The sequence below is a fragment of the Tamandua tetradactyla genome, chromosome 2, assembly GCF_023851605.1.
Source record: "Tamandua tetradactyla isolate mTamTet1 chromosome 2, mTamTet1.pri, whole genome shotgun sequence".
Classification (NCBI taxonomy): Eukaryota; Metazoa; Chordata; class Mammalia; order Pilosa; family Myrmecophagidae; genus Tamandua; species Tamandua tetradactyla.
In genome coordinates this window covers 91828452-91854354 of record NC_135328.1, presented here as the reverse complement: position 1 = coordinate 91854354, position 25903 = coordinate 91828452, and the positions used below count along the sequence as shown (strand labels likewise).

At 35.7% G+C, this 25903-nt stretch overlaps 1 protein-coding gene across 6 annotated transcripts in view; it reads right to left on the bottom strand.

Annotated features, from left to right (window-relative positions):
* The window catches only part of BRD10 (bromodomain containing 10), a 116629-nt gene that overhangs the window by 63263 nt on the left and 27463 nt on the right, over positions 1-25903 (bottom strand). For 5 of the 6 annotated variants that reach the window (XM_077148234.1, XM_077148236.1, XM_077148235.1 and 2 more), the window contains exon 2: positions 17629-17829. The exons of the other annotated variant lie outside the window; for it this stretch is intronic. In XM_077148234.1, the coding sequence (XP_077004349.1) occupies positions 17629-17829 (201 nt within the window). The remainder of the gene's footprint in view (positions 1-17628; positions 17830-25903) is intronic. 6 annotated transcript variants of the gene reach the window in all.

The window sequence follows — 25903 nt, the reverse complement described above, 5'->3', positions numbered from 1 at the left end:
TATTTTAAAGTCAGGTAATGTGAGACTTTCCACTTCCTTTTTATTTCTCAATATATTTTTAGCCATTTAGGGTACCTGGCACTTTTAAGTAATTTTGGTTATTGGTTTTTCTATTTTTGAAAAATAAGTTGTGATTTTAATAGGTGTTGCACTGAATCTATGAATCAATCTGTGTAGAACTGACATTTGAACTACATTTAGTTTTCTAATCCACAGTATATTCTTCCATTTATTCAGGCCATTGTTGATTTCTTTTAGAAAGTTCTTGTAGTTTTCTGTATACAAGTCTTTTACATCCTTGTTAAATTAATCCCTAAACACTGATTCTTGTCGTTGCTATTATAAACTGAATGTTGTTTCTTTATTTCCTCCTTAGATTGCTCCTTAGTAGTATACAGAAATGCTACTGATTTTTGTGTGTTAATCTTGTATCCTGTCACTTTGCTATACTCATTTATTAGCTCTAATAGCTTTATTGTAGATTGCTTAAAATTTGTCTACATAAATGATAATGTCATCTGCAAACAGGTAAGTTTTATTTCTTCCTTTCCAGGTTGGATAACATTTATTTCTTCTTCTTGCTGAACTGCTCTAGCTAGGCCTTTTAGCACAATGTGGAATAACAGTGGTGACAGTGGGCATCCTTATCTTGTTCCTGATCTTGGAGGGAAAGCTTTCAGTCTTTCCCCATGGAGTACGATGTTACTGTAGCTTTTTATATATTCTCTTTATCATACAGATGCAGTTTTCTTCTATTCCCATTCTTCGAAGTGTTTTCATCAAGAAAGCCTCTTAAATATTCTCCAACTATTGCAGAAGTGTCTACATCTCCCTTTAGTGCTATCAGTGTGTGCTCACGTATCTTGGGACGCTCTGGCTCAGTGCATAAATATTCAAGACTGTTATGTCTTCTTGATGAATTACCTCCTATTATTAATATACAGTCTTCTTCTTTGTCTCTTTTAATTGTTTTATATTTGAAGTCTAATTTATCGGATATTAGTACAGCTATTCCTGCTCTTTTTGGGTTGCTATCTGTGTGAAATTCCTCTTATATACCATTCCATTTTGAACCTATTTTTGTTCTTGTGTCTAAAGTGAGTCTGTTGTAGATAGCATATAGATGGGTCCTGTTTTTCAATCCATTCCGTGAGTCTACGTGTTTTGATTGGGGAGTTTAATCCATTAATGTCTGATGTTATTAATGTACAATCAGTACTTTCTTCTACCATTTTGTCTTTCAGACTTTTGTACATCACTTTTTTCTTTCTCTCTCTTTTTTACTTTTTTAAATTAATTTTTTAATTTTTTCAAAATATAACACATGCAAACATTAACATATGATCATTTCATTCTACATATATAATCAGTAATTCACAATATCACCACATAGCTGCATATTCATCATGATCATTTCTTAGAACATTTGTGTCAATTCAGAAAAAATAAAAAGACAACAGAAAAAAATTCATAAATACCATACCCCTTACCCCTCCCTTCCACTGATGACTACCATTTCAATCTACTAAATTTATTTTAACGTTTGTTCCTATTATTTATTTTTATTCTGTATGCTTTACTCATCTGTTGATAAGGTAGATAAAAGAAGCATCAGATACAAGGTTTTCATAATCACACAGTTATATTGTGAAAGCTATATCATTATACAATCACCTGCAAGAAACATGGCTACGGGAACACAGGTCTACATTTTCAGGCAGTTCCCTCCAGCCTCTCCATTACATCTTGACTAACAAGGTGATATCTATTTAATGTGTAAAAATAATCTCCAGGATAACCTCTCAACTCTGTCTGGAATCTCTCAGCCATTGACACTTCATTTTGTCTCATTTCACTCCTCCCCTTTTTGGTCGAGAAGGTTTTCTCAATCCCTTGATGCCGAGTCCCAGCTCATTCTAGGATTTCTGTCCCACATTGCCAGGAAGGTCCACACCCCAGGGAGTCATGTCCCACGTAGAGAGGGGGAGGGCAGTGAGTTTGCTTGTTGTGTTGGCTGGAGAGAGAGGTCACATCTGAGTAACAAAAAAGGTTCTCTTGGGGGTGATTCTTAGGCCTAATTTTAAGTAGGTGTGACATATCATTTGTGGGGTTAAGTTTCATATGAACAAACCCCAAGATTGGAGACTCAGACTATTGTTTTGGTTGTCCGGACTGCTTGTGAGAATATCAAAAATTCTCCACTTGGGGAAGTTGAATTTTCCCTCTTTCTCACCAATCCCCCAAGGAGAATTTGCAAATATTTTTTGACTCACTGTTCAAATCACTCTGGGACTTATTGGGGCATCACTCTGGACAAATCTACAATATCCATGCACTTATGCTGTTCAATTAAGCTGTCCACATAAGTTATATTAAGAACTGCACAAGTCAAAATACAAATTTTGTACCAAATAAACAATTTTTGTTTTAGTCTCAAGCAGAAGTTAAAATTTTTTAATATTAATTACCATCTATTATCAACACCCTGCATTACAGATATTCCTTTGTTCTATCTCATGCAAAATCATTTTCAAATTTGTAAATTTACTCACTATTTTTATACACTGTAGGCATTCCTAGATTATACCATCTCAGGCTTTATTGTCTATCTTTCTTTCTGATTTCCTTTCTGCCCCCAGCCCTCCTCCATCATTCTCACATTCAGCTTCATTCAGTGTTCTAACTATAAAGAAGGATTTTATAAAGCTTAACAGTAGCTAATTTTTCTTGCTTAATTTAGCTATTTACATATATTTTAGCTTCTGAATGACAGAAATATCCAGCAAAAGCATTTGTGTCATTTTATATTCACTGCTATGCATTTGGTGTGAGTTAAGAATTGTAAAGAAAAGAGTTATGGGCCCCATCAGGCTAAGAAAAACAACCCGGAACTTCCCAGGGGCGGTTATCTGCTGCCTTGGTTATGCAAGGTTATCTGCTGCCTTGGTTATGCAAGGTTATCTGCTGCCTTGGTTACGCAAGGTTGTAACTGCCAGAGGAAGTTTATCTAAGAATGCAACTGAGAAGGTTGAGTAAGGGAGTTTTGCACAACGAGACAGCTGCTTCTTGCATGAAGCAGCTCCCATGACTCATGCGCGAAAAATGTTTGTTATCTGCTTCTTGCAAAATGTTTGTTATCTGCTTCTTGCAAAATGTTTGTTATCTGCTTCTTGCAAAATGTTTGTTGTCTGCTTCTTGCAAAATGTTTGTTATCTGCTTCTTGCATGAAGCAGCACCTGTGACCCATGCTCGACCCTCACCCCCCTCCTCCTACCCCTTAAAAGCTTCCCCAAACCCAGGCTCGGGGCTCTCTGCTCCTGCGTGTTCAGTGAGCCCCACGCATGTGTGGTAAATAAACCCCTTGCGTGTTGCATGAGAGAACGTCTCTTGGAGTCCTCCTTCGTGTGGCAAAACTCTCGAATTCTTACACTAACATTATTGTATTACAGTTACATAGTATTGTGCTATCCATTTCTGAATTTTTAGTCAGTCCGGTTGCACAATCTGTATCCCTTCAGCTCCAATTACCCAATATCTTACCCTATTTCTATTTCCTGATGGTCTCTGTTACCAATTAAAATTCTCCAAGTTAATTCACTAATGTCAGTTCATGTCAGTGAGATCATACAGTGTTCTAGTTTGCTAGCTGCCGGAATGCAATATACCAGAAACAGAATGGCTTTTAAAAGGGGGGATTTAATAAGTTGCTTGTTCACAGTTCTAAGGCCGAGAAAATGTCCAATTAAAACAAGTCTATAGAAATGTCCAATCAAAGGCATCCAGGGAAAGATACTTTGGTTCAAGAAGGCCAGTGAAGTTCAGGGTTTGTCTCTCAAGTGGAAGGGCACATGGCGAACACAGTCAGGGCTTCTCTCTCAGCTGGAAAGGCACATGGCAAACACGGAGTCATCCGCTAGCTTTCTCTCCTGGCTTCCAGTTTCATGAAGATCCCTGGGAAGCGTTTTCCTTCTTCATCTCCAAAGGTTGCTGGCTGGTGGACTCTCTGCTTTGTGGTGCTGCAGTCTTTGCTCTCTCTGAATCTCTTTCTCCAAAATGTTTCCTTTTATAGGACTCCAGTAAACCAATCAAGACCACCCAAATGGGTGGACACACGTTGTCACCTAATCCATTTTAACAACCACTCCTGACTATATCACGTCATCCAGGGAGACAAGCCAATCACAATTTCAAACATACAATATTGAACAGGGATTACTCTGCGAAACAGGGTTTTGGTTAAAACATGGATTTTCTAGGGGGCATATTTCCTTTCAAACCAGCACAAACAGTATTTGTCCTTTTGTTTCTGGCTAATCTCATTCATAAGTTCATAACTTTATTGTCTTACAACTGTATAATATTCCATCCTATGTATATACCACAGCTTGTTTAGCCACTTGTCTGTTGATGGACATTTTGGCTGTTTTCATCTGTTGGCAACTGTAAGTAATGCTGCTATAAACATTGGTGTGCAAATGTCCGTTTGTGTCCTTGCCCTCATGCTCTCTGAGTTGAGCAATGGTATTGCCAGGTCATATGGCAATTCTATACTTAGCTTCCTGAGAACCCGCCAAACTGCATTCCAGAGCAGTTGTACCATTTGACAAATCCACCAACAGTGAATAAGTGTGCCTCTTTCTCCACATCCTCTCAAGCACTTGTCGTTTTCTGTTTTATTGATAATGGCCATTCTGGTGGGTGTGAGATGATATCTCATTGTGGTTTTGATTTACATTTCCCTAATAGCCAGAGAAGTTGAGCATCTTTTCATGTGCCTTTTGGCCATGTGTATTTCTTCTTCTGAGAAGTATCTGTTCAAGTCTTTTGCCCATTTTTTAACTGGGCTACCTGTCTTTTTGTTGTTGAGCTGAACAATCTCTTTATATATTCTGGATACTAGGACTTTATCTGATATTGTTTCCAAATATTGTCTCCCATTGTATAGGCTGTCTTTTCACTTTCTTGATGAAGGTCTTCGATGTACAAAAGTGTTTAATTTTGAAGAGTTTCCATTTCTTTCTTTCTTTCTTCAATGCTCATGGTTTTGGTGCAAGGTTTAGGTAACCACCTCCTACTATAAGATTTATAAGGTATTTCCCTACATTTTCTTCTAACAGTTTTATGGTCTTAGATACAATATTTAATCCTTTGATTCATTTTGAGTTAATTTTTGTATAGGGTGTGACATATGGATCCTCTTTAATTCTTTTGCATATGGATATCCAGTTCTATAGGTACCATTTATTGAAGAGACTGTTCTATCCCAGGTGAGTTGGCTTGACTGCCTTATCAAAGATCAACTGTCCATAGATGAGAGGGTCTATATCTGAACACTATATTCTATTCCATTGGTCAGTATATCTATCTTTATGCCAGTACCATGCTGTTTTGACCACTGTAGCTTCATAATATACCTTAAAGTCAGGGAGCGTGAGACCCCCGACTTCATTTTTTTTTCTCAGAATACTTTTAGCTATTCAGGGCACCCTGCCCTTCCAGATAAATTTGCTTATTGGTTTTTCAATTTCTGAAAAGTAAGTTATTGGGATTTTAATTGGTATTGAATTGAATCTGTAAATCAATTTAGGTCGAATTGACATCTTAACTATATTTAGTCTTCCAATCCATGAACACGGTATATGCCCTTCCATTTATTTAGGCCTTCTGTGATTTCTTTTAACAATTTCTTGAAATTTTCTTTGTATAGATCTTTTGTCTCCTTAGTTAAATTTATTCCTCAATATTTTATTCTTTTGGTTGCAATTGTAAATGGAAATTCTTTCGTGATTTCCCCTTCAGATTGTTTATTACAACTGTATAGAAATACTACAATTTCTTTGAAGAGTTTAAGCAGGATTGGTACCAATTCTTCCTGGAATGTTCGGCAGAATTCACATGTGAAGCCGTCTGGTCCTGGACTTTTCTTTTTGGGGAGCTTCTTAATGACTGATTGAATTCCTTTACTTGTGATTGGTCTGCTGAGGACGTCTATTTCTTCTCGAGTCAATGTTGGTCGTTCATGCCTTTCTAGGAAGTTGTCCATTTCATCTACATCGTCGAATTTATTAGCATAAAGTTGTTCATAGGATCCTGTCATTACTTCCTTTATTTCTGTGGGGTCAGTGGTTATGTCCTCTTCCGTTTCTGATTTTATTTATTTGCATCCTCTCTCTTCTTCTTTTTGTCAACCTTGCTAATGGTCCATCAACTTTATTGATTTTCTCATAGAACCAACTTCTGGTTTTGTTGATTTTCTCAATTGTTTCCATGTTCTCATTTTATTTCTGTCCTACTCTTCATTATTTCTTCCTTTTGCTTGCTTTGGGGTTAATTTGCTGTTCTTTCTCTAGTTCTTCCAAGTGGACAGTTAATTCCTCGATTTTTGCCCTTTCTTCTTTTTCGATATAGGCATTTAAGGCAATAAATTTCCCTCTTAGCACCGCCTTTGCTGCATCCCATACATTTTGATATGTTGTTTTCATTTTCATTTGCCTCGAGATATTTACTGATTTCTCTTGTAATTTCTTCCTTGACCCACTGGTTGTTTAAGAGTGTGTTGTTAAGCCTCCATGTATTTGTGAATTTTTTGGCCCTCTGCCTATTATTGATTTCCAACATCATTCCTGTATGATCTGAGAAAATACTTTGTATGATTTCAATCTTTTAAAATTTATTGAGACTTGCTTTGTGACCCAGCATATGGTCTATCCTTGAGAATGATCCATGAGCACTTGAGAGTTGTGGGGTGTAATGTTTTATCAATGTCAGTTAAGTATAGCTCATTTATTGTATTATTCAAATTCCCTGTTTCTGTATGGATCCTCTGTCTAGATGTTCTGTCTACTGACGAGAGTGGGGAACTGAAGTCTCCTATTATGGTAGATGCGTCTATTTCTCTTTTCAGTGTTTGCCTCATGTATTTTGGAGCATTCTGGCTCTGTGCATAAATATTTATGATTGTTATGCCTTCTTGTTGGATTGTTTCTTTTATTAATACATAGTGTCCTTCTTTGTCTCTTTAAACTGTTTTACATTTGAAGTCTAATTTGTTGGATATTAGTATAGCTACTCCTGCGCTTTTCTGATTATTATTTGCATGAAGTATCTTTTTCCAACCTTTCACTTTCAACATATGTCTATCCTTGAGTCTAAGATGTATTTCCTGTAATGGCATATAGATGGGTCCTGTTTTTTAATTCATTCTGCCAGTTTATGTCTTGTGATTAGGGAGTTTAATCCATTAACATTTAGTGTTATTACTGTACAGGTAGTACTTTCTTCTATCATTTTGCCTTTTGGATTTTATATGTCATATCTAATTTTTCTTCCTTTTACCTTCACTGATAGTCTTCACTTTTACCCTCTTCTCCACACTGCTCCCTCCTGTCTTTTCATATCTGTCTATAGTGCTCCCTTTAGTATTTCTTGCAGAGCCAGTCTCTTGGTCACAAATTCTCTCTGCAATTTTTGCCTGAAAATGTTTTAATTTCCCCCTAATTTTTGAACGACAATTTTGCTGATACAGAATTCTTGGTTGGCAGTTTTTTTCTTTTAGTAATTTAAATATATCATCTCCCTGTCTTCTTACCTCCATGGTTTCTGCTGAGAAATCTACGCATAGTCTTACTGGGCTTCCCTTGTATGTGATGGATTGCTTTTCTCTTTCTGCTTCCAAGATTTTCTCTTTCTCTTTGACATCTGACATTCTGATTAGTAAGTACCTTGGAGTACATTTATTTGGATCCATTCTGTTTGGGGTATGCTGCACTTCTGCAATCTGTAATTTTAAGTCTTTCATAAGAGCTGGGAAATTTTCAGCGATCATTTCCTCCATCAGTTTTTCTCCTTCTTTTCCCTTATCTTCTCCTTCTGTGACACCTACAACATGTATATTTGTGCACTTCATGTCGTCATTCAATTCTCTGAGTCTGTGCTTATATTTTTCTATTCTTTTCCCTTTATTTTCTTTTGCTTGTCAGATTTCAGATGTTCTGTCCTCCAGTTCACTAATTGTATCTTCTGCCTCTTGAAATCTGACATTGTAGGTTTCCATTGTTTTTTTCATCTCTTCTACCGTGCCTTTCATTCCCATATGTTCTGTGATTTGTTTTTTCAAACTTTTGATTTCTTCTTTTTGTTCATTCCTTGTCTTCTTCATATCCTCCCTCAATTCATTGATTCAATTTTTGAAGAAGTTTTCCTTGCCTGTTCGAACATTCTGAATTAATTGTTTCAACTACTGTATCTCATTTGTACTGGTGGTTTGTTCCTTTGGGCCATTTAATTTTCCTAGTGTGAGTCATTATTTTTTGCTGGCATCTAGGCATTTAACTACCTTAATCAGTTTATTCTGGAGATTGTTTTCACTTTATTCACCTAGGATTTTTTTGCTGGATGACTTGGTCTATCTGTTCTTTGACATTCAGTTCAGCTTATTCTGGACCTCTCACTTAGGTTTTATTTAACAGATCAGAATTTTTCAGTTGTTTTCTTGTTTCTTGCCCTGCCTGCATGGTGCTTCCCCCCCACCCCCACCCACTTCGGGGGTCTAATTAGGTATTAAAAACCCCAGCCAGATTTCCCCAGACCAAACTGGCCTCTTCTCAGGAAGAAAGAGTCACCTGTATCAGTTTTCCCTGAGGGTGAGACCCAGGAGGTTGAAAGTCTTTGCTATGAAGTCTCTGGACTCTGTGTTTTCCCTATTCTGCTCAATATGTGGTGCTTTTCTGCCTGCGGGTCTCACCAGCATAAGGTGATGCGGTACCTTTAACTTCAGCAGACTCTCCCTGCTGGAGGCGTGGTGAAGACAGAGGAGAGGTTGTAGGCTGGCTTTAATTGCTTCAATTTTCCAGACCCTGGGGTCTGAATTTCTTGAGGGACGGAATCCATCTGAGGTGGGCTCTACCCTCTCTGTCTCTTTTAACCCTAAATAATACTCTTCACTTCCATTCTCTTCTCCAGACCTTTCTTTTCTGTCTTTTTGTATGTGCCTGTAGTGCTTCCTGTATTACTTGCAGAGCAGGTCTCTTGTTCACAATCTCTTTCAGTGTCTGTTTTTTCCGAGTATATTTTAAACTCTCTCTCACTTCTGAAGGAAGTTTTGCTGAGTATAGAATATTGGTTGGCAGTTTTTCTTTCAGTATCTTAAATATATATTACTGCCTTCTTGCCTCTATGGTTTATGCAAGAAATCTGCACCTGGTTTTATCAAGCTTCCCTTCTTTGTGACAGAGCACTTTTCTGTTAGTGCTTTAAGAATTCTTTGTCTTTGACACCTGATAATCTGATTAGCAAGTGTTCTGGAACAGGTCAATTCGAATATATTCTGTTGGGGTACTCTGCACTTCTTGTATCTGTACTTTTTTATCGTTCACAAGAGTTGGAATTTTTCAGTAATTATTTCCTCCATTATTCTTTCTGCCCCTTTTTCTTTCTCTTCTCCTTCTGGGGCACCCATAGCATGTATATTCATGCATTTTTAGGTTATCATTCAATTCCCTGAAACCCTGCTCCTATTTTTCCACTCTTTTCCTCATCTGTTCTTTTGTGTCTAGAATTTCAGACGTCCATCCTCTAGTTCATTAATCCTTTCTTCTGCCTTTTCAAATATGCTATTGTATGTCTCTATTGTGTTTTTCATCTCTTCTACTGTGCCTTTCATTCCCGTAAGTTCTGCCACTGGTTTTTGCAAGCTTTTGAGTTGTTCTGTATGGTCACCCTGTGTCTTCACTACATCCTTCAGCTCTTTTGCCACAGTTTCCTTCAACTTGTTGATTTGATTTAGAAGAGTTTATGAACATCTTTAATTTGTTTCATTTTTTGCATCTCATTTGAAGCGTTAGTTTGTTTCCTTTACTGGGCCATATCTGTGTGCTTCCTAATATGACTTGTGATTTTTTGATGATGTCTAGGTATCTACTTTACTTGATTAGTTTATTCTGGAGGTCATTTTTTTCTCTTTTATTTAGAGTTTTCTTGTTGGTTGGCTTCATTCTCTGTTCTTTGACATTCACTTCAATTTATTTTAGACCTCTAGCATAGCTTCTGATAAACTTATCAGAATTTTTCAGCTCTTTTTTTTTTTTTCCTTTGGTTTTGGTTTGTTTTGGTCTTGCCCTGACAGACAAGATCAATCCCAATCAGATTTTCCCAGGCAAAACAATTCCAGGACTCAGGAAGAAGATATAATGAGTTTCAAGGTTTCCTGGGGATGAGACCTAGAGAATGCCAGTCTTTCCTGTCAAGCCATCCAATTTTATGCTTTTTTCTATCCGGCCCAGTAAGTGGCATTAGTCAGCCTACAGCTCTGCATTGGTGTCAAGTGGTACAGTGCCTTTACTTCTCAGCAGACCCTGTCCCTGCCAGGGGCACGGTTGAGACAGAGCCTGAAGCTAAGGTAGCTTTGGCTGTTTCTGTATTCCAGCCCTTATGGTCTGAATTGTCTGAATGAGAGCCAAAAGTTGTGCTGGGCCTTGTCTCCCACCCCCCACTTTCTTAGGGGAAAATATGCCCTTTAGGAATGATCTCCTTCATGGGATTAATTACTTTGTCTTTCAGATATACCTTAACTCTGCCATTTTCTAGGGCAGAGCTGACAACTGAAAATCCCTGAGGCTTTCTTTAATGGGGGGGAGGTGGGAGGAGGGGAGGGAGGGAGGGAGGGAGGGAGGGGGGAGGAGGGGAGGGAGGGAGGAAGGAAGGGAGGGAGGGAGGGAGGGAGGGAGGAAGGAAGGAAGGAAGGAAGGAAGGAAGGAAGGAAGGAGGAGGAGGTGAGGGAAGGGGAGGGAAGGGGAGGGGAGGGGAGGGGAGGGGAGGGAAGGAAGGAAAGAGCTGGTCCCCAGCACCTGGGTTCGCCAATCAAGAGCCAGAGTTGGTATGAAGCTCTATGTGCCCCTTTTCTTGGAATACAGCCCTCTTCTGACTTTTCTTTGAGCTCAGCCCACTTTGAAAGCCTGTTTTTTGTCAGCCCTGCCTCCTCTCTGCTGGAAAGAAACCTCTGGGTTCCTTTCATACTTACTCTGGATTTATCTGTGCTTGGGGTATGTATTCAATAGTCCAGATTTGTTAATTAAATTCACAGTTGGAGCTTGGCTGAGCTACCTTTCCTTGCTCCTAGTAGACACTTCTGTTTCCCATGGGGTAATAACTTCAGAATAGTTGGCAGTGCCAGTGGGAAGGGGCATCAACCTTTACAGCTTGGAAGATCTTACATATAGTTCTGTGCTGGGATACTGGCTCTTTCCACCCATTTCAGACTGGTGTATAATGTGTGTCTGGTCATGGAAATCCCCCAAACAGTTGTTCCAAACAGTTCCTGGCTATTCACTAAATGCTCTAGAGTATGAAATAAATTCTACACCCTGGTTGCAGCTTATTTCTTAAGGTTCTGCTTCACAGCAACCCCATTTTTTTAACATTCCCTTTGTAAATAAACCCTCCTTGAATTATCCTAATTTAATTGTGCAGCCTGTTTCTGACAGATGACAGACACTGATATTGACAATGATAGACATCACAACCATAGAATATGCTACGGAGGCAATTTAGTTTGAAACTCAGAGTAAAGGTTTGGCCAAAAGATGTATATTTGTGAGTCCTCTGCATATAGGTGAATATTAAAGTGACAGGTGTGGATAAGATTTACATAAGAAGACAGTATAACATAAGAAAAAGTAGAGGCCCTAGGACTAAAATTTGAGAACTATCAATAATGGGCAACCATGGATAGAGCCAAATAGAACTAAAATATTAGAGAACCATGATACTTAAGACTTAAGGAGAGTGACTAGAGTAAAAGTTCTAAGTTTCTTATGTTGTCAGGAAGGAGAATAAATATATTAACTTTACTCTGTAAGCTAATGATGCATAATAAAAAAAGTCTTACTCTACAAAAGTTTTATTGTTATAATCTGTTGAATACTTTATAAAGAACATATTTGACATTAACTACTTTACTGATATAACTAGCTTCCTCAACACAACTCTAAGAAGACTACACTATTGTCATTCTATAGCTATGGCAACATTTACCAAAACATTAAAGAACTTGTCATAACTATATGATTAAAAGCAGGATGAATAAACACAATTTAAATGATATATCAAATATACAGGTCACATGCAATTATAGGCATGCGATATATATTATGATACGCATATATGCATGTGTGGGCATGATGTATATTTGTATATATGTGTGCGTGTGCATGTTGTGTGTGTATATATATACATATCTACCCATCCTTAAGACACATATATTCACTGTAACATCTACGACCCCCCAAAAAACACTAAAATTAACCCAAAACGTCCACCTCATCAGGAAAATGGAGAATGTGTGACACTGTTTAATGTAATATACATAATGTAATACTATGCAGCAATTAAAACAGACTAGAGCAAAATATTCAACAAGGGGAAATCTCAGACACATAATGCTGAGTGAAAACAGAAAATTATTTTATAAAAAGTTAGAGATATGCAAAACAATGTTATATATATCTATGAAAATATACATATGCAGTCAAAACAAAAAAAAATGCATGAAGTGTACTCTTTTTGTGGTATGACAGAATAATTGGACCAAATATACCCTCCCACTGTAAATAACTACTAAATTGGACAATAGATGTGAAATAAATGTTTTCTGACACTGAACAACAAATAGTGCAGGACTGTGATTACTGAGAGAAGTAAAACAAATAAGACATCTCTACAATTGCCCAAGGTTTCTGACTACAAGCAATTTTTAGGCTGTAAGTGTGGGCAAGGGAGAACTTAACTCAGAGCTGAGTTAAGAAGACAAAGTTTGGCATTTGGGGAAAATAAGAAACCTGGAAGGAAGAGGGAAGCTATACAGAAGAAAACTTCAAATTCTACAAAAGGGTCTTCTTGAAATTTTGCCGAGTACTAGCCTCCTACTCAAACAGCAATACTCCACAAAGTTTGGCAAGAACAACAAGGAAATTGTAACAACTTAGACAAAGTGGGGACATAAAACTGAGCTGAACCAGCAGTACTGGCAAATCCTCAGTCATCACAGGACAGTCAGTGGAGACTTGAGAAGGGTCATGCTTTAGAAGAGAGCAAAACCTGAGTGAAGGCAATTCTAGATCCACCATAGAAAAGTTTAAAACCTGGACCTGAAAGGACCAAACTGATTCACAAGCAACCTATCCTTCTGCCAGAACAAAGTTCAGCCCTCTTTAAATTAAGTAAATAAACATTCATACATTTAACAAGGTAATATTCACATTGTCCAGTTTCCAATAAAGAAATTATTGGACATGAGAAGAAGCAAGAAAGTATAACATAACCTGAAGACAAGATAAGTAAACAGAATAGCTCAGAAATGGCAGTGATAACGGAGTTAGCAGATAGGGACAATAAAACACGAATATAATGAGGAAAGAAATGAAGATATTAAAATAAAGTAAATGTAACTTATAAAGATAAAAAATACAATTTTGAAATAATACGTTGATGGAATAGACACCAAAGAAGAAAAGATTAGCAAATGTGAAAATGTAGCAGTAAAAACTATCTAAAATGAAGCACAGAGAAGAATACCAAAAACCCAAATATCAGAGAAACAAAATGAAACCTTAGCAAGCTAAGCACACACACATAACCCCACAGCACAGTCAAATTGCTGAAATCTACTGATAAAGAAAAAAATCTTAAAAGCAGACAGAGAAATAATACACATTATGTATAGAGGAACATAAGGATGACAGCAGACTACTTCAGAAACTATGCATGGTAGAAGACAACAACATCACATTTAAAAGTCTGGATTAAAAAACAATGTCAATCTAGAATCCTATATACCCAAAAAAGTATCCTTCCTTTAAAATGTGAAGCAAAATAAAAACTTTCAGGTAAAAAAGCTCAGAATTAATCACTGGCAGATCTACATTAAAAGAAATGTTAAAGGAAGTTCTTTAAGGCAGTAGAAAAACGATTTCTAGATGGAGACATGGATCAATATAAAAAGGAAGAATATTAAAAAGGGTAAATGTATGGATAAATATAAAGCTTTTCCCCTCAATTAAAAATTTCCTTAAAATATAACTGCTTAAAGCAAATAACATATTAGGATTTATAAAACATGTAGAAGTAAAGTGTATGACAACCACAGCACAAAGGATGGAAAGGGTAAATAGACTGTGATAAGTTAAAGCAACTATTGTAAACCCTAAAGAAACCAGTGGAAAAAAAATCAAGCAATGAGGTATAACTGATAAGCCAACAGTGGAGATAAAATGGAGTATTAAATAAGAAATATTACCAGGAATAAAAAATGGAATATTAAATAAGAAATATTACCAGGAATAAAAAGGGACATATAATAAAAAAGGGGTACAATCAATCAAAAATATGTAAGAATCATAAATACGTATGCATCCAATAGGAGATTTTCAAACTACACGAAGCAAATTTGAAAGAACTCAGAAAAGAAATAGACAAAAGTCATCATTCTAAAATAAACTGTATTTCTATATGTATTAGCCACAAACAACTGCAAAGTTAATTTTTTTTTTTACACTCTAGGCATTCCTAGATTATACCATCTCAGTCTTTATTGTCTATCTTTCCTTCTGATTTCATTTGTTCCCCCAGGTCTCCTCCCTCTATCATTCTCACATTCAGCTTCATTCAGTGTTCTAACATTATTGTATGAAAGTTAAGTAGTATTGTGCTATCCATTTCTGAATTTTTACAGTCAGTCCTGTTACACAATCTGTATCCCTTTAGCTCCAATTACCCAATACCTACCCTATTTCTATCACCTGATGGTCTCTGTTACGAATTGAAATGCTCCAAGTTCATTCGCTAATGTCAGCTCATATGAGTGAGACCATACAGTATCTGTCCTTTTGTTTCTGGCTAATCTCACTCAGCATAATGTTCTTAAGGTCCACTCATGTTGTAAATTTAATTTTAAAAAATGATTTACAATTCCATCAAAAGGAGTGAACTCTGTAGGGATATATAATCAACCAAAAATGTGAAATACATACACACTGAAAACTTCAAAATATTGCTGAGAAAAATTAAAGAAAACTTAAATAAATTGAGAGATAAAGCACCTTCATGACTTGGAAGATTTAATACCATAAAGATATCAATTATCCAGAAAGTGACTGATTGCTTCCACGCAATTCCAATCAAAATTCCCTCAGGATTTTTCTTTTTCTGTAGAAATTTACAGTATAATTTTACAATTATATGAAAATGCAAAGATCCTAGAACAGCTAAACAATTTTGAAAAAAAAAGTTGGAATATTCATATTACTTAATTTAAAACTACAGTAATTAAGTCAGTGTGGTATTAGTATAAGGACACACATGTGGATCAATGGAGCAGAAGAGAGTCAAGAAAGACTCACAAACATATATATTCAGTTGATTTTAACAAAAGTATAAAGGTAATTCAATGGTGAAAGAATAGTGTTTTCTTTCAACAGATGATACTGGAACAACTGGCTATTCATATTGGAGAAGGAAATGTGACCCTTACCTCACATCAAATATTTAACTTCAAATGGAACATAGACCCTAACAGTTAAAACTAAAGCATGTTTTAGTTTTAAAACTAAATGAAGCCTTCTTCGATAGGCTACAAATAGAACAAAACAACAAAGAAAAAAACCTGATGAACTGAATTCCAAAGTAAAAAACTTTTCTTTCTCAAAAGACACTGTAATGAAAATGAAAATGCAGTCCATAAACAGGAAGAAATGTGTCTATATCTGAAAAAGGACCTGCGTCTAGAATATATAAAGAACTCTTATAATTCAATAATAAAAGGCACAGGAATGATAACAAAAAAAATCAGGATAGTGGTTTCTTCTGGAGACAGGAAGGAAAGGACAGAATTTTGATTGTTATCTGTAACGTTAAATTTCTTTAAAAGTTGCTGGTTGTGGGTACAAAGGACTTTGTTATAATTTTATCTATTCTTTGTTCAACACTTAAAATACTTATAATTAAAAAAAATTAACACCATACCCAAAGAAATAGTTTAATATATATTACTCCATTAAATCATCATAGCTACCAAGTCATTTAACGGAGGATTTTCTCCACATGTCTTAGCCACCTATGTTTATTTGATGTTAAGCATAGGTACAAAATAAACATGTAGAATTACAGAAGGAAAAAAGATTCATTCATATATCTAGTATCCTAATGGCCATTTCCACTTGGATGTTTAATGTTTTCCTCATCACTTCAAACAACTTATCAAAAACCAGAGCTCACCGCTCTTTCCCAAGCCTGAAAAACACACTTTCAAGTTCTTCTATTTTCTTTGCTGTTTCCAGCAAAGACAAATCTTGACACTTTATCATTTGACACTGGGTTCAAATCTTGACACTTCACCATTCAAGAACTGTCTAACCTCTGGCAAGGTAGTTAATCTCTCTGTACCTCAGGATAAATGTTGAGCTAAACCTGGTAAATAGACATACTCGGTAAATGTTAACCATTCTTCTTGTTACTATTTCTATTATTACAACTACCTCCTGACTCACCTTTTTTTGTCTCTTACTTTGTTCTCACTCTATCAAGGAAGGTATTAATTCTTACTGATTATTCCCCGAACAATGTGACCTCTCCTTATGCCTAAGTGATATCTAGACGACTATATTTCTCTCCTCTTACAATCCGTTCTTTTATCTTTCTCTGTTCAGATTTACTGTATACTACTTTCAGACTGATCTTTATCCCTTTCTATAAACCTCCCTTTCCTGGAATAGTTCCATAAGTTCTGAACAAGGAAAAATGTATTTCACAATGAGTTCTCAATCACTGCTATAAAAGTTATGATAATAGAGATTCTCAAGTCTGAATTTTATTCCCACAAATATCAAAGCAAGTTATATTTATTACTTTAAGAACCACCACAAGATATTATAAATTGCCTTTGAGTGGCATTAGCATTTCCCTTTTACATAAAAAATTACTCCTAACATAGTTTGAGATTTGATTTAGTATAAAAACCATCAGTCTTTGTTCTGCCAGTAAATGTGACAAATCATGTATATTCTCCAGGACCTTGTTTCCTTATTTGTAAAATAAAATAAGTTATGTAAATGCCATTATTTTATGCTCCCAAACCCTAAAAGGTAACCCTAGTTGAGCATAAGACTCTATCCTAATGAACCCAAAATTCGCACAGTTACTCCAGAAATTAATACCAATGGAGGAACTGGCAGAGGTGAAACATATTTGTTATGCCTGAACTACATAATCTCTGAAATTTCTAATTTTTAACGTATGTGATTCTATTCTAAAGCTCTACAAATCTATATAAAAGTCCTCTAACTTAGGATTTATTGTTCACTTATACTTACAGAAATCTTGAAAGCATTCTATCTTTTAAAAAAATTATTTTTTATAGCTTTAAAGTAATTTGTCTTTGAAATTTAAAACTATTTTTAAATAAATTTCATTGTCATATCTCATTACACATTCATACTATGGTGACAATGCATTTTAGCGAACTACTAAAACGGACTTGGAAATTTGATATGGGCATACAAAAGTTTTACATCTACTCTCTGAAAAACAATTCCTGGAATTTGAATATCATGAAACTTAATTTTTTTTTTTTACATTTACCTTTTTTCTTCTTTTGCTCTCAGCTGTTCTTCCTGTCTCAAAACTTGAACCATTATAGATTCAAAAACTCCACTTGTCAAGCCTGCCAAACTTCGCGGTGTTGACCGACGCCTTGTTGAAGTACATGCAGTTCCCTTCTCATCCTCCAATCCATAATAGCCTCTAGATGTAACTGCTATCGTTGTCTTTTCTCTCAAGTGCCTTGGAGAAGAATAAGTCAATTCACAAGGTCAAATCTTCTGGATAAACAATAAACCCCATTAACCAGCATCTTAAGAAGACTCCCTTTTACTAACTACACAAAAAGTACTTAGTTTACCCTTCCTTAGCTGTGCTCCAGATTTTTATTCTTCCTACACAATTTTGTTGTAAAATCACCATGTATGACAGTTCCTTCCCTACATTTAAAAACATGCAGAACCGAAGCATTGAAATTAAAGATTAAACCACTATTTTCCCATAAAAAAAACAAAGTTTACTGTTTACAAAATTAAATGTGATACCTTTCCACCTCATGCTACCTATTATTGGTATGGGGTAAAAAACAACAAAAACATTCTGGGAGAGAAAATTTACAATGATACCATAGCCACTAATTGAGAATCTGGAAACCTTTTCACTGAACAGTACACAGAATCTAAGAATTTATACTTCCAGTTTTACCTCACCACAAATGTCTCCCTACTCTATAATGTTTTTATAGCTACAAAGAGAAACTAATTTAATGTTTAAAGATAATGAAGATAAACTGATTCTTAGTAGTTTGCTCAATTATCTCTAAATCCTCTTAATGAGGATTTAAAAAAAAAAACAAACAAAAAAGCATTTTTGTAAATGTTTTTGCTCCTATAATGGCAAAATCAAGTCAATGCTCAAAGAAGCAAGCATTTAATAAACTGGACAAGAATCTATACAAGTTAAGAATAAATCCTGTAAGTCCTGAAACCTAAAGGGCCCAGCCCCTCCGGAACATAAACTAGTTCTATTTCCTTATCCCATATTACTGACAGACCCTTCCAATATGAAAAAGTTGGAATGGCCATAGCCCTAATACCCTCAAGAGAGTAACAAAAAGATCAAAAGTGATGGTGGAGGCATACAGAGGACATAGGATTTAACAAATGAATATGACTGATTAATCATTAAATTGATATCTTTTATTCTCCAGTATCTTAGAGCAGCTAGTAGTAAAAACCTAAAATTGTGGAATTATAACCCATGCCAAACTTTGAAATATGTTCTACAACTAACTGTGGTGTTGTGCTTTGAAATTTATTGCTTTTTTGTATATAAATTACTTTTTACAAGAAAGAAAAAAAAGTCAATTGTGGATGATAAAAAAAAAATTATGCCTTTTAGCCTCCTATATTCTGGAGCAGCTAGAAGGAGAACTCTGAGAGGATGGTTTGGTAGCCCATGACAAACTCTGGGATCTGTGCTGTAACTACTTTTTGAAGAGTGCTTTGAAAACTATTGCTTTTTTATTTCTTTGCTTTGTATATATATTATACAATGAGAGAGTTAAAAAAAAGAAAAAAGAAAAACAGATCCTAGCCCCGATTTCCTATGGGCTTTCTTTAATACAAAATAGGTTAAATGTTTACCAAAATATATACCTTTATGGCATGACATACAATTAAAAGTGCTGTCCATATTGTACTTTAATGTAACAACAACAAGCCATTTTAACCACAGTGGTTTACTGCTCTAAGTTAGAATAACTTTATAACAATCTTAACTTCAAGAACATCTAGACCCCACCAATAGTATGACAGCAAAGTTCTGCTGAACTGTGGCACTATTATATATTTTCTATATCAGCCTTAGGCAAAACATGAGCTTAAAACTATTTCTCCAGTAATAATGAAGAGTCTGGGCTAATTACTGTTAGAGACTATGATCGTTTGGTGTCCAATAGCATATATCTGTTTGCCGTAGTGGGAGTAAGAAATACAGGCCCAAGGAATAAAAGTGACTGGCAAACACAAACACTGACTGTGCATGCTTGCATTCATTTTAGTATAGTGCTTTTACCAGCTTTTTTAATTAGCTCTGGTACTACAATTTTAATTACTTCCTTATCAGTACTAACGGAAGAGAAAATACATACTATTATACTGAAAAATTATGAAATGTCAGAAGTCATGGGGTATGTAGAGCATTTGGGATAAGGATTCAAATATGGTAAGCCAAATGATGTATTAAATAACATGACCAATATCTTTATGTAAACAAGTCGGTGACTGTATTTTACTCTTTAACTTCAAAGTAGGCAATATAAAGCTATAAAGTACTTTTTAAACAGTATTTTCTAAGAACAAAAACCAAAAAGAAATTAATATCCCTTATTACCTATCAGAAGTAAAAATTTATAAGATCTGACATTTATCACCCATGATAGTTACAATAAATATATAAGAAAAAACTATGCTATTTCTCTCATATCATCATATAAAGATTAAAGATTAAAGGCTGGTATTACTGAGTATTGGAAAAAGTTTAGGGAAAGAACAGTTCTACCACAACAAGTAGTAGCATGTACACAGCCTTTTTGGAAGTCAATCTGGTAAATGAATATTAATATTTAAGATGCAAATCCCTTTGATACCTCATGCTTCAAGGAATATATCCTAAAGACACACTTCCACAACTGGGATCAATAAAACAATGCACACAGATAAGGTGTATTGTTTGTTAAAAAAAAAACAACAAAAAAACCTGGAAACATAATGTGCACAGATGGGATAGGTTAAATAAAGTAATACATGGCCATGACATGGAATATCATTCATCCATTAAAAGGATTAATAGATGGGGATTATGGGAATATGGTAGAGTAGGAAATGCTAGGAAATCAGTCCCTTTACCAGAACAGCTAATAAACAGGCAGGAAATGTCTGAATCAACTATTGTGAAACTCCAGAGTCCAGTAAAATGCCATACAGCACTGTACAGCATCCAGGGAAGACTGGAAGGAAGAAGCTGATAAGTACCATCTTGTGGCATGCAGAAGTGGAGTCTGGCCCTTGACATACTTGCTAGTGCCAGGAAGGGAAATAAAAATCCATTCTCTAATATTTGGAATGGGTCTAGGTTGATCACTGATCAAGACTCTTGATTACCTACTTCAGGCCACTCGTGGCCCAACTCTGAGGGTGACCTCAATTTCAACAAACCTTGAACAAAAAAGCAGGAGAAGAGACTTCAAGATGGTATGCTTTCTCAGAACTTCAGAGGACAGCTATGGGCTGCAACTGCTGAGTAGGTCAAGAAAGCACAGCTCTGGGGAGTGTGGAAGATGCTCTTGGTGCCCTTCCTGGCCCCTCCCTCATTCTCTCTCCAGGGCAGTTTCAGTCTGGCCTGCGCTCCCATTGTACGTCTAGCCTTGTGCTAGCTGGGAAGACCGACTTGGGAAAACTCCTCCCCAGCAAGCCACCTTCCCAGAATTTGCCCTCCAGGCAAAAGCTGCTTGAGACAACAAAATCAGTGTAAGAAACAATTCAGGCGGAAGGCCTGGCAATGGAACACTCAGGAAAGGGAGGATTTCTGTCTTCTGGGAAGTCAGGGTGCCATTCAAACTCCTGTAAAGTGGGGAACTCCTAAGGCCACTAGCATGGAGGACAAGACAGACCAGGAAAAGACAGGCAGGAACATGAATTTTGCATTCTCAAGAAAATCTCTGTCTTTTCACCAGTTGGGTTACTAACTCAAGATACAGACATCTCAGGTAATACATGCTAAAGTTAACATTTTAAATATTAAAACATACAGTGTGTAACAAACAATTACAACGATGACCCATCCAAAGGAAGAGAATAAAAATCCAGAAAACATCAACAAAGAGCATCATTTTATGGATATACCAAAATAATACTTTTAAAAAGTGATCTTAAATATGCTCCAGGAGATGAAGAGAAAGAGACAGAGGAAGAACTAATGGATATCAAGAAAATGATGCGTAAATGATATAAGAATCTCAATAAAGAGACAGAAATTTTAAAAAGGAGCCAAACTGAAATTGATGACCACAATAGTTGAAATGAAAAATTCCCAGAAGGGTTTCAACAACAGACTGGAGATAGCAAATGAAAGAAACAGCAAACTCGAAAACAAGACAGCTGAAATTAGTCAGGCTCAAGATCAGAAAAAAAAAAAGTATTATGAAAGCAAAAACAGCCCAAGACACCTCTGGGATACCATCAAACATACCAATATATTCATTATATTGTCCCAGAAGAAGAAAGGGGCAGGAGTATTCAAAGAAATAATGATAGAAAACTTTCCAATCTTAGCAAAAGATGTGACTATGCACATCCAAGAAGTCCAGAGAACACCAAACAGGATAAAGCTGAAGAAAAACAAACACCCACATGCTAATCAAATTGTTAAAAAACAAAAGATAAGGAGAAAGTTCTGAAAGCTGCAAGAGAAAACCAACGTATTATGTACAAAGGAATCACAATTAGATTAAGTTACAATTTCTCAGCAGAAACCATGTAGGCAAGAAGACAACTGCCAAGGTTTAAATACAACTGCCAACTAAGAATTTTATATCTGGTGAGATTCTTTTAAAAATGAGGAAGAGATCAAGACACTTTCAGATAAACAAAACTGAGAATTCATCACGAACAGACCTGCCCTACAAACAATGCTAAAGGAAGCTCTTCAGACTGAAAGGAAAGGATACTAGACAGAGGTTCAAAGCAGCATAAAGAAATAGACTTCCAGTAAAGGTAATCATTTGGGTAATTATAAATGCCTACACTCTTATATTGCATTTTTGGGGTATGCAATTTCATTTCTTACTTTTTAGAGATACCAAAATACAAATGCATACAAAGAATTAAGAAATAATAAGAAATAAAGGGTATCAGGAAGACACTAGAAGAACATAAAGAAGAATTTGGGAGGTTAAATAGAAAAATGGCAGATCTCACAGAAATAAAAGATAAAGTACATCAAATAAAAAATAAAATGGAGACACATGATAGCAGATTCGAAGAAGCAGAAGGAAGAATAAGTGAGTCAGAAGAAAGAACAATAGAAATAGAGCGCACAAAAGAACAAACGACAGAAAAGATGGAAAAAAATGCAACTGGATCTTAAGGAAATGATGGACAACAAGAGCTGCAAAAAGTACTGGTGTGCCAGAAGGAGAAGAGAAGAGTAAAGGGTTGGTAAAAAGTTAGTTGAAGATAGAACTGGAGAAAACTTTCCAAACCTTATAAAAGACATGAATATGCATATCAAAGAGGCCCAGGGAACTAAGAGAATAAATCCAAACAAGCCCACTCCAAGGCACATACTAATCAGACTGCCAGGTGTTAAAGAGAAACAGAAAGTCCTGAAAGCAGCATGAGAAAAGCAATCTACTACATACAAGGTAAAACACATAAGACTGACTTCAGACTGCTCAATAGGCACCACAGAAGCAGGGAGGCAGTAGTGTGATATTTTTACGGTCCTGAATGAGACAGGCTTTCAACCAAGAATTCCATAGCCAGCCAAGTTATCCTTCAAAATTGAGGGAGAGAGGACAGGTAATGGTGGCTTAGGGGCAGAATTCTTGCCTGCCATGCCAGAAATCCGGGTTTGATTCCTGGAGCCTGGGCATGCCACAAAAACAAACAAAAAAAATTGAAGGAGAGATTAAAATCTTCAAAGATAAAGAAAGATTGAGAGAACTAGTCAACAAGAGAGCAGCCCTACAAGAAATATTAAACACAGCCCTGCCAGCTGATAAAAAAAAGACAGGAGAGGGAGGTCTGGAGGAGGGCACAGAATTAAAGACTATGAGTAAAAGTAATTTAAAAGAAAAAAAAGAGAGAAGGAGAACAATATGCAGACCTGAAAAATAAAAACTAAAGAACAAGATGGTAGAATCAAGAACTGCTTTTACAGTAACTACTTTGAATGTTAATGGACTAAACGCACTAATTAAAAGATACAGACTGACAGGATGGATAAAAAAAACATAATCCATCTATATGCTGTTTACAAGAGATGTATCCTAGACTCAAGGACATAGATTCAAAGTGAAAGGATGGAAAAAGATCTTCTATGTAAATTGTAACCAAAAGAAAGCGAAAGCAGTTATACTAATATCAGACAAAATACTTTATTGTAAAGATGTCATAAGAGACAAAGAATGACCCTACATATTAATAAAAGGGACAATTCACCAGGAAGAAATAACAATCATAAACGTGTATGCTCCCAACAAGGAGCTCCAAAGTACATGAGGCACATATTGGAAAGGGAGCTATAGAAATATCAACAGTAACAGTGGAAGACTTCCACTACTGTGGAAGACTTTCCACAGTAATAGTGGAAAACACCACTCTCTGCTATAGATAGAACAACCACACAGAGGAATAACAAGGAAACAGAATCTAAACAGTAAGATAAATGAATTAGATCTAATAGACATATAGATCATTACATCCCAAATTACCAGGATACACATTCTTCTCTAGTGACATGGAACATTCTCCAGGGTAAATCATATACTAGGACATAAACTAAGCCTCTAAAAATTTAACAAGATTGAAATTTTTCAAAGCACTTTCTCTGATCACAACAGAATAAAGTTGGAAATTAATAATCACCAAAAAAAACAGAGCTTATGAAGACTAAACAACACACTCTTGATAATGAGTGGGTCAAGGAAGAAAATGCTAGAGAAATCAGTAAATATCTGGAGATAAATGATAATGAGAATACAACATTTAAAACTTATGGGATGCAGCAAAGGCAGCGCTGAGAGGGAAATTTATTGCCCTAAATGCTTATGTTAAAAAAGAAGAATGAGCAAAACTTGAGAATTTAACTGCTCACCTGGAGAATTTAGAGAAAGAACAGCAAACAAGCCCCAAAGCAAATAAGAGAAATAATAAAAAATAAAGCAGAAATAAACAAACTGGAGAATGATAAAATAACAGAATCAACAAAACTAAAAGTTGGTTCTTTGAGAAAATTAATAAAATTAATGGTCCCGAGCCCGAGCCCACTAACAAAGAAGAGAAAGGACACAAATAAATAAAACCAGAAATGAGAGCAGGTTGCTACCACAGATCATAAAAAAAATTTTTTAAATCATAAGAGAATATTATGAACAACTATATGCGAATAAGCTAGTAACTCAGATGAAATGGACAAACTCCTAGGAAGCCACGAATTACCTGTACTGACTTGAGAAGAAATAGAAGATCTCAACAAACCAATTACAAGAGATCCAATCAGTCATCAAAAATCTTCCCACAAAAAAAAGCCCAGGACCTGATGGCTTCACATGAGAATTTTATCAAACTTATCAAAAAGAACTGACACCAATCCTGCTCAAACTCTCAAAAATATTGAAGAAAAAGGAACATTACCTTCTCATTTTATATCACTCTAATGCCAAAATCAGATAAAGACGATATAAGAAAAGAAAATTACAGACCAATCTCCCTAATGAACATGGACGTGAAAATTCTTAACCAAATACTAGCAAATAATATCCAATGCCATATTAAATGAATTTACATCATGATCAAGTGGGATTCATATCTGGAATGCAAGGGTGTTTCAACATAAGAAAATCAATCAATGTAATACAGCATATTAACAAATCAAAAGGGAAAAATCAAATGATCATATCGATTGATGCTGTAAAACATTCAACAAAATCCAGCATCCTTTCCTGATAATAACACTTCAAAAGTTAGGCATTGAAGGAAACTTTCTCAATATCATAAAGGGCATATATGAAAAACCCATAGCCAGCATCATATTTAATGGTGAGAAATTGAAAGCATTCCCCATGAGATAAGGAATCAGACAAGGATGCTCATGGTCACCACTATTATTCAACATTGTATTAACAAGTACTAGCTGGAGAAATTAGACTGAAAAAATAAATAAAAGGCATCCAAAGAGGAAGGGAAGAAGTAAAACTTTCATTATTTGCAGATGACATGATCCTATACTTAGAAAATCCTGAGAAATCTACAGTAAAACTACTTGAGCTAATAAACAGCAAAGTGTCAAGATACAAGATTAAAGTACAAAAATCAGTAATGTTTCTATACACAAGCAATGACCTATCTGAGGTGACAACTAAAGCAAAAATTCCATTCAGAATAGTGACCAGAAGAATTAGGTACCTAGGAATAAACTTAACCAGGGATGTCAAGGACATATACACAGAAAATTACAAAAAAAAAAAAAAAATACTAAAAGAAATAAAATGACCTAAGTAGATGGAAAGATATTCCATGCTCATGGATAGGAA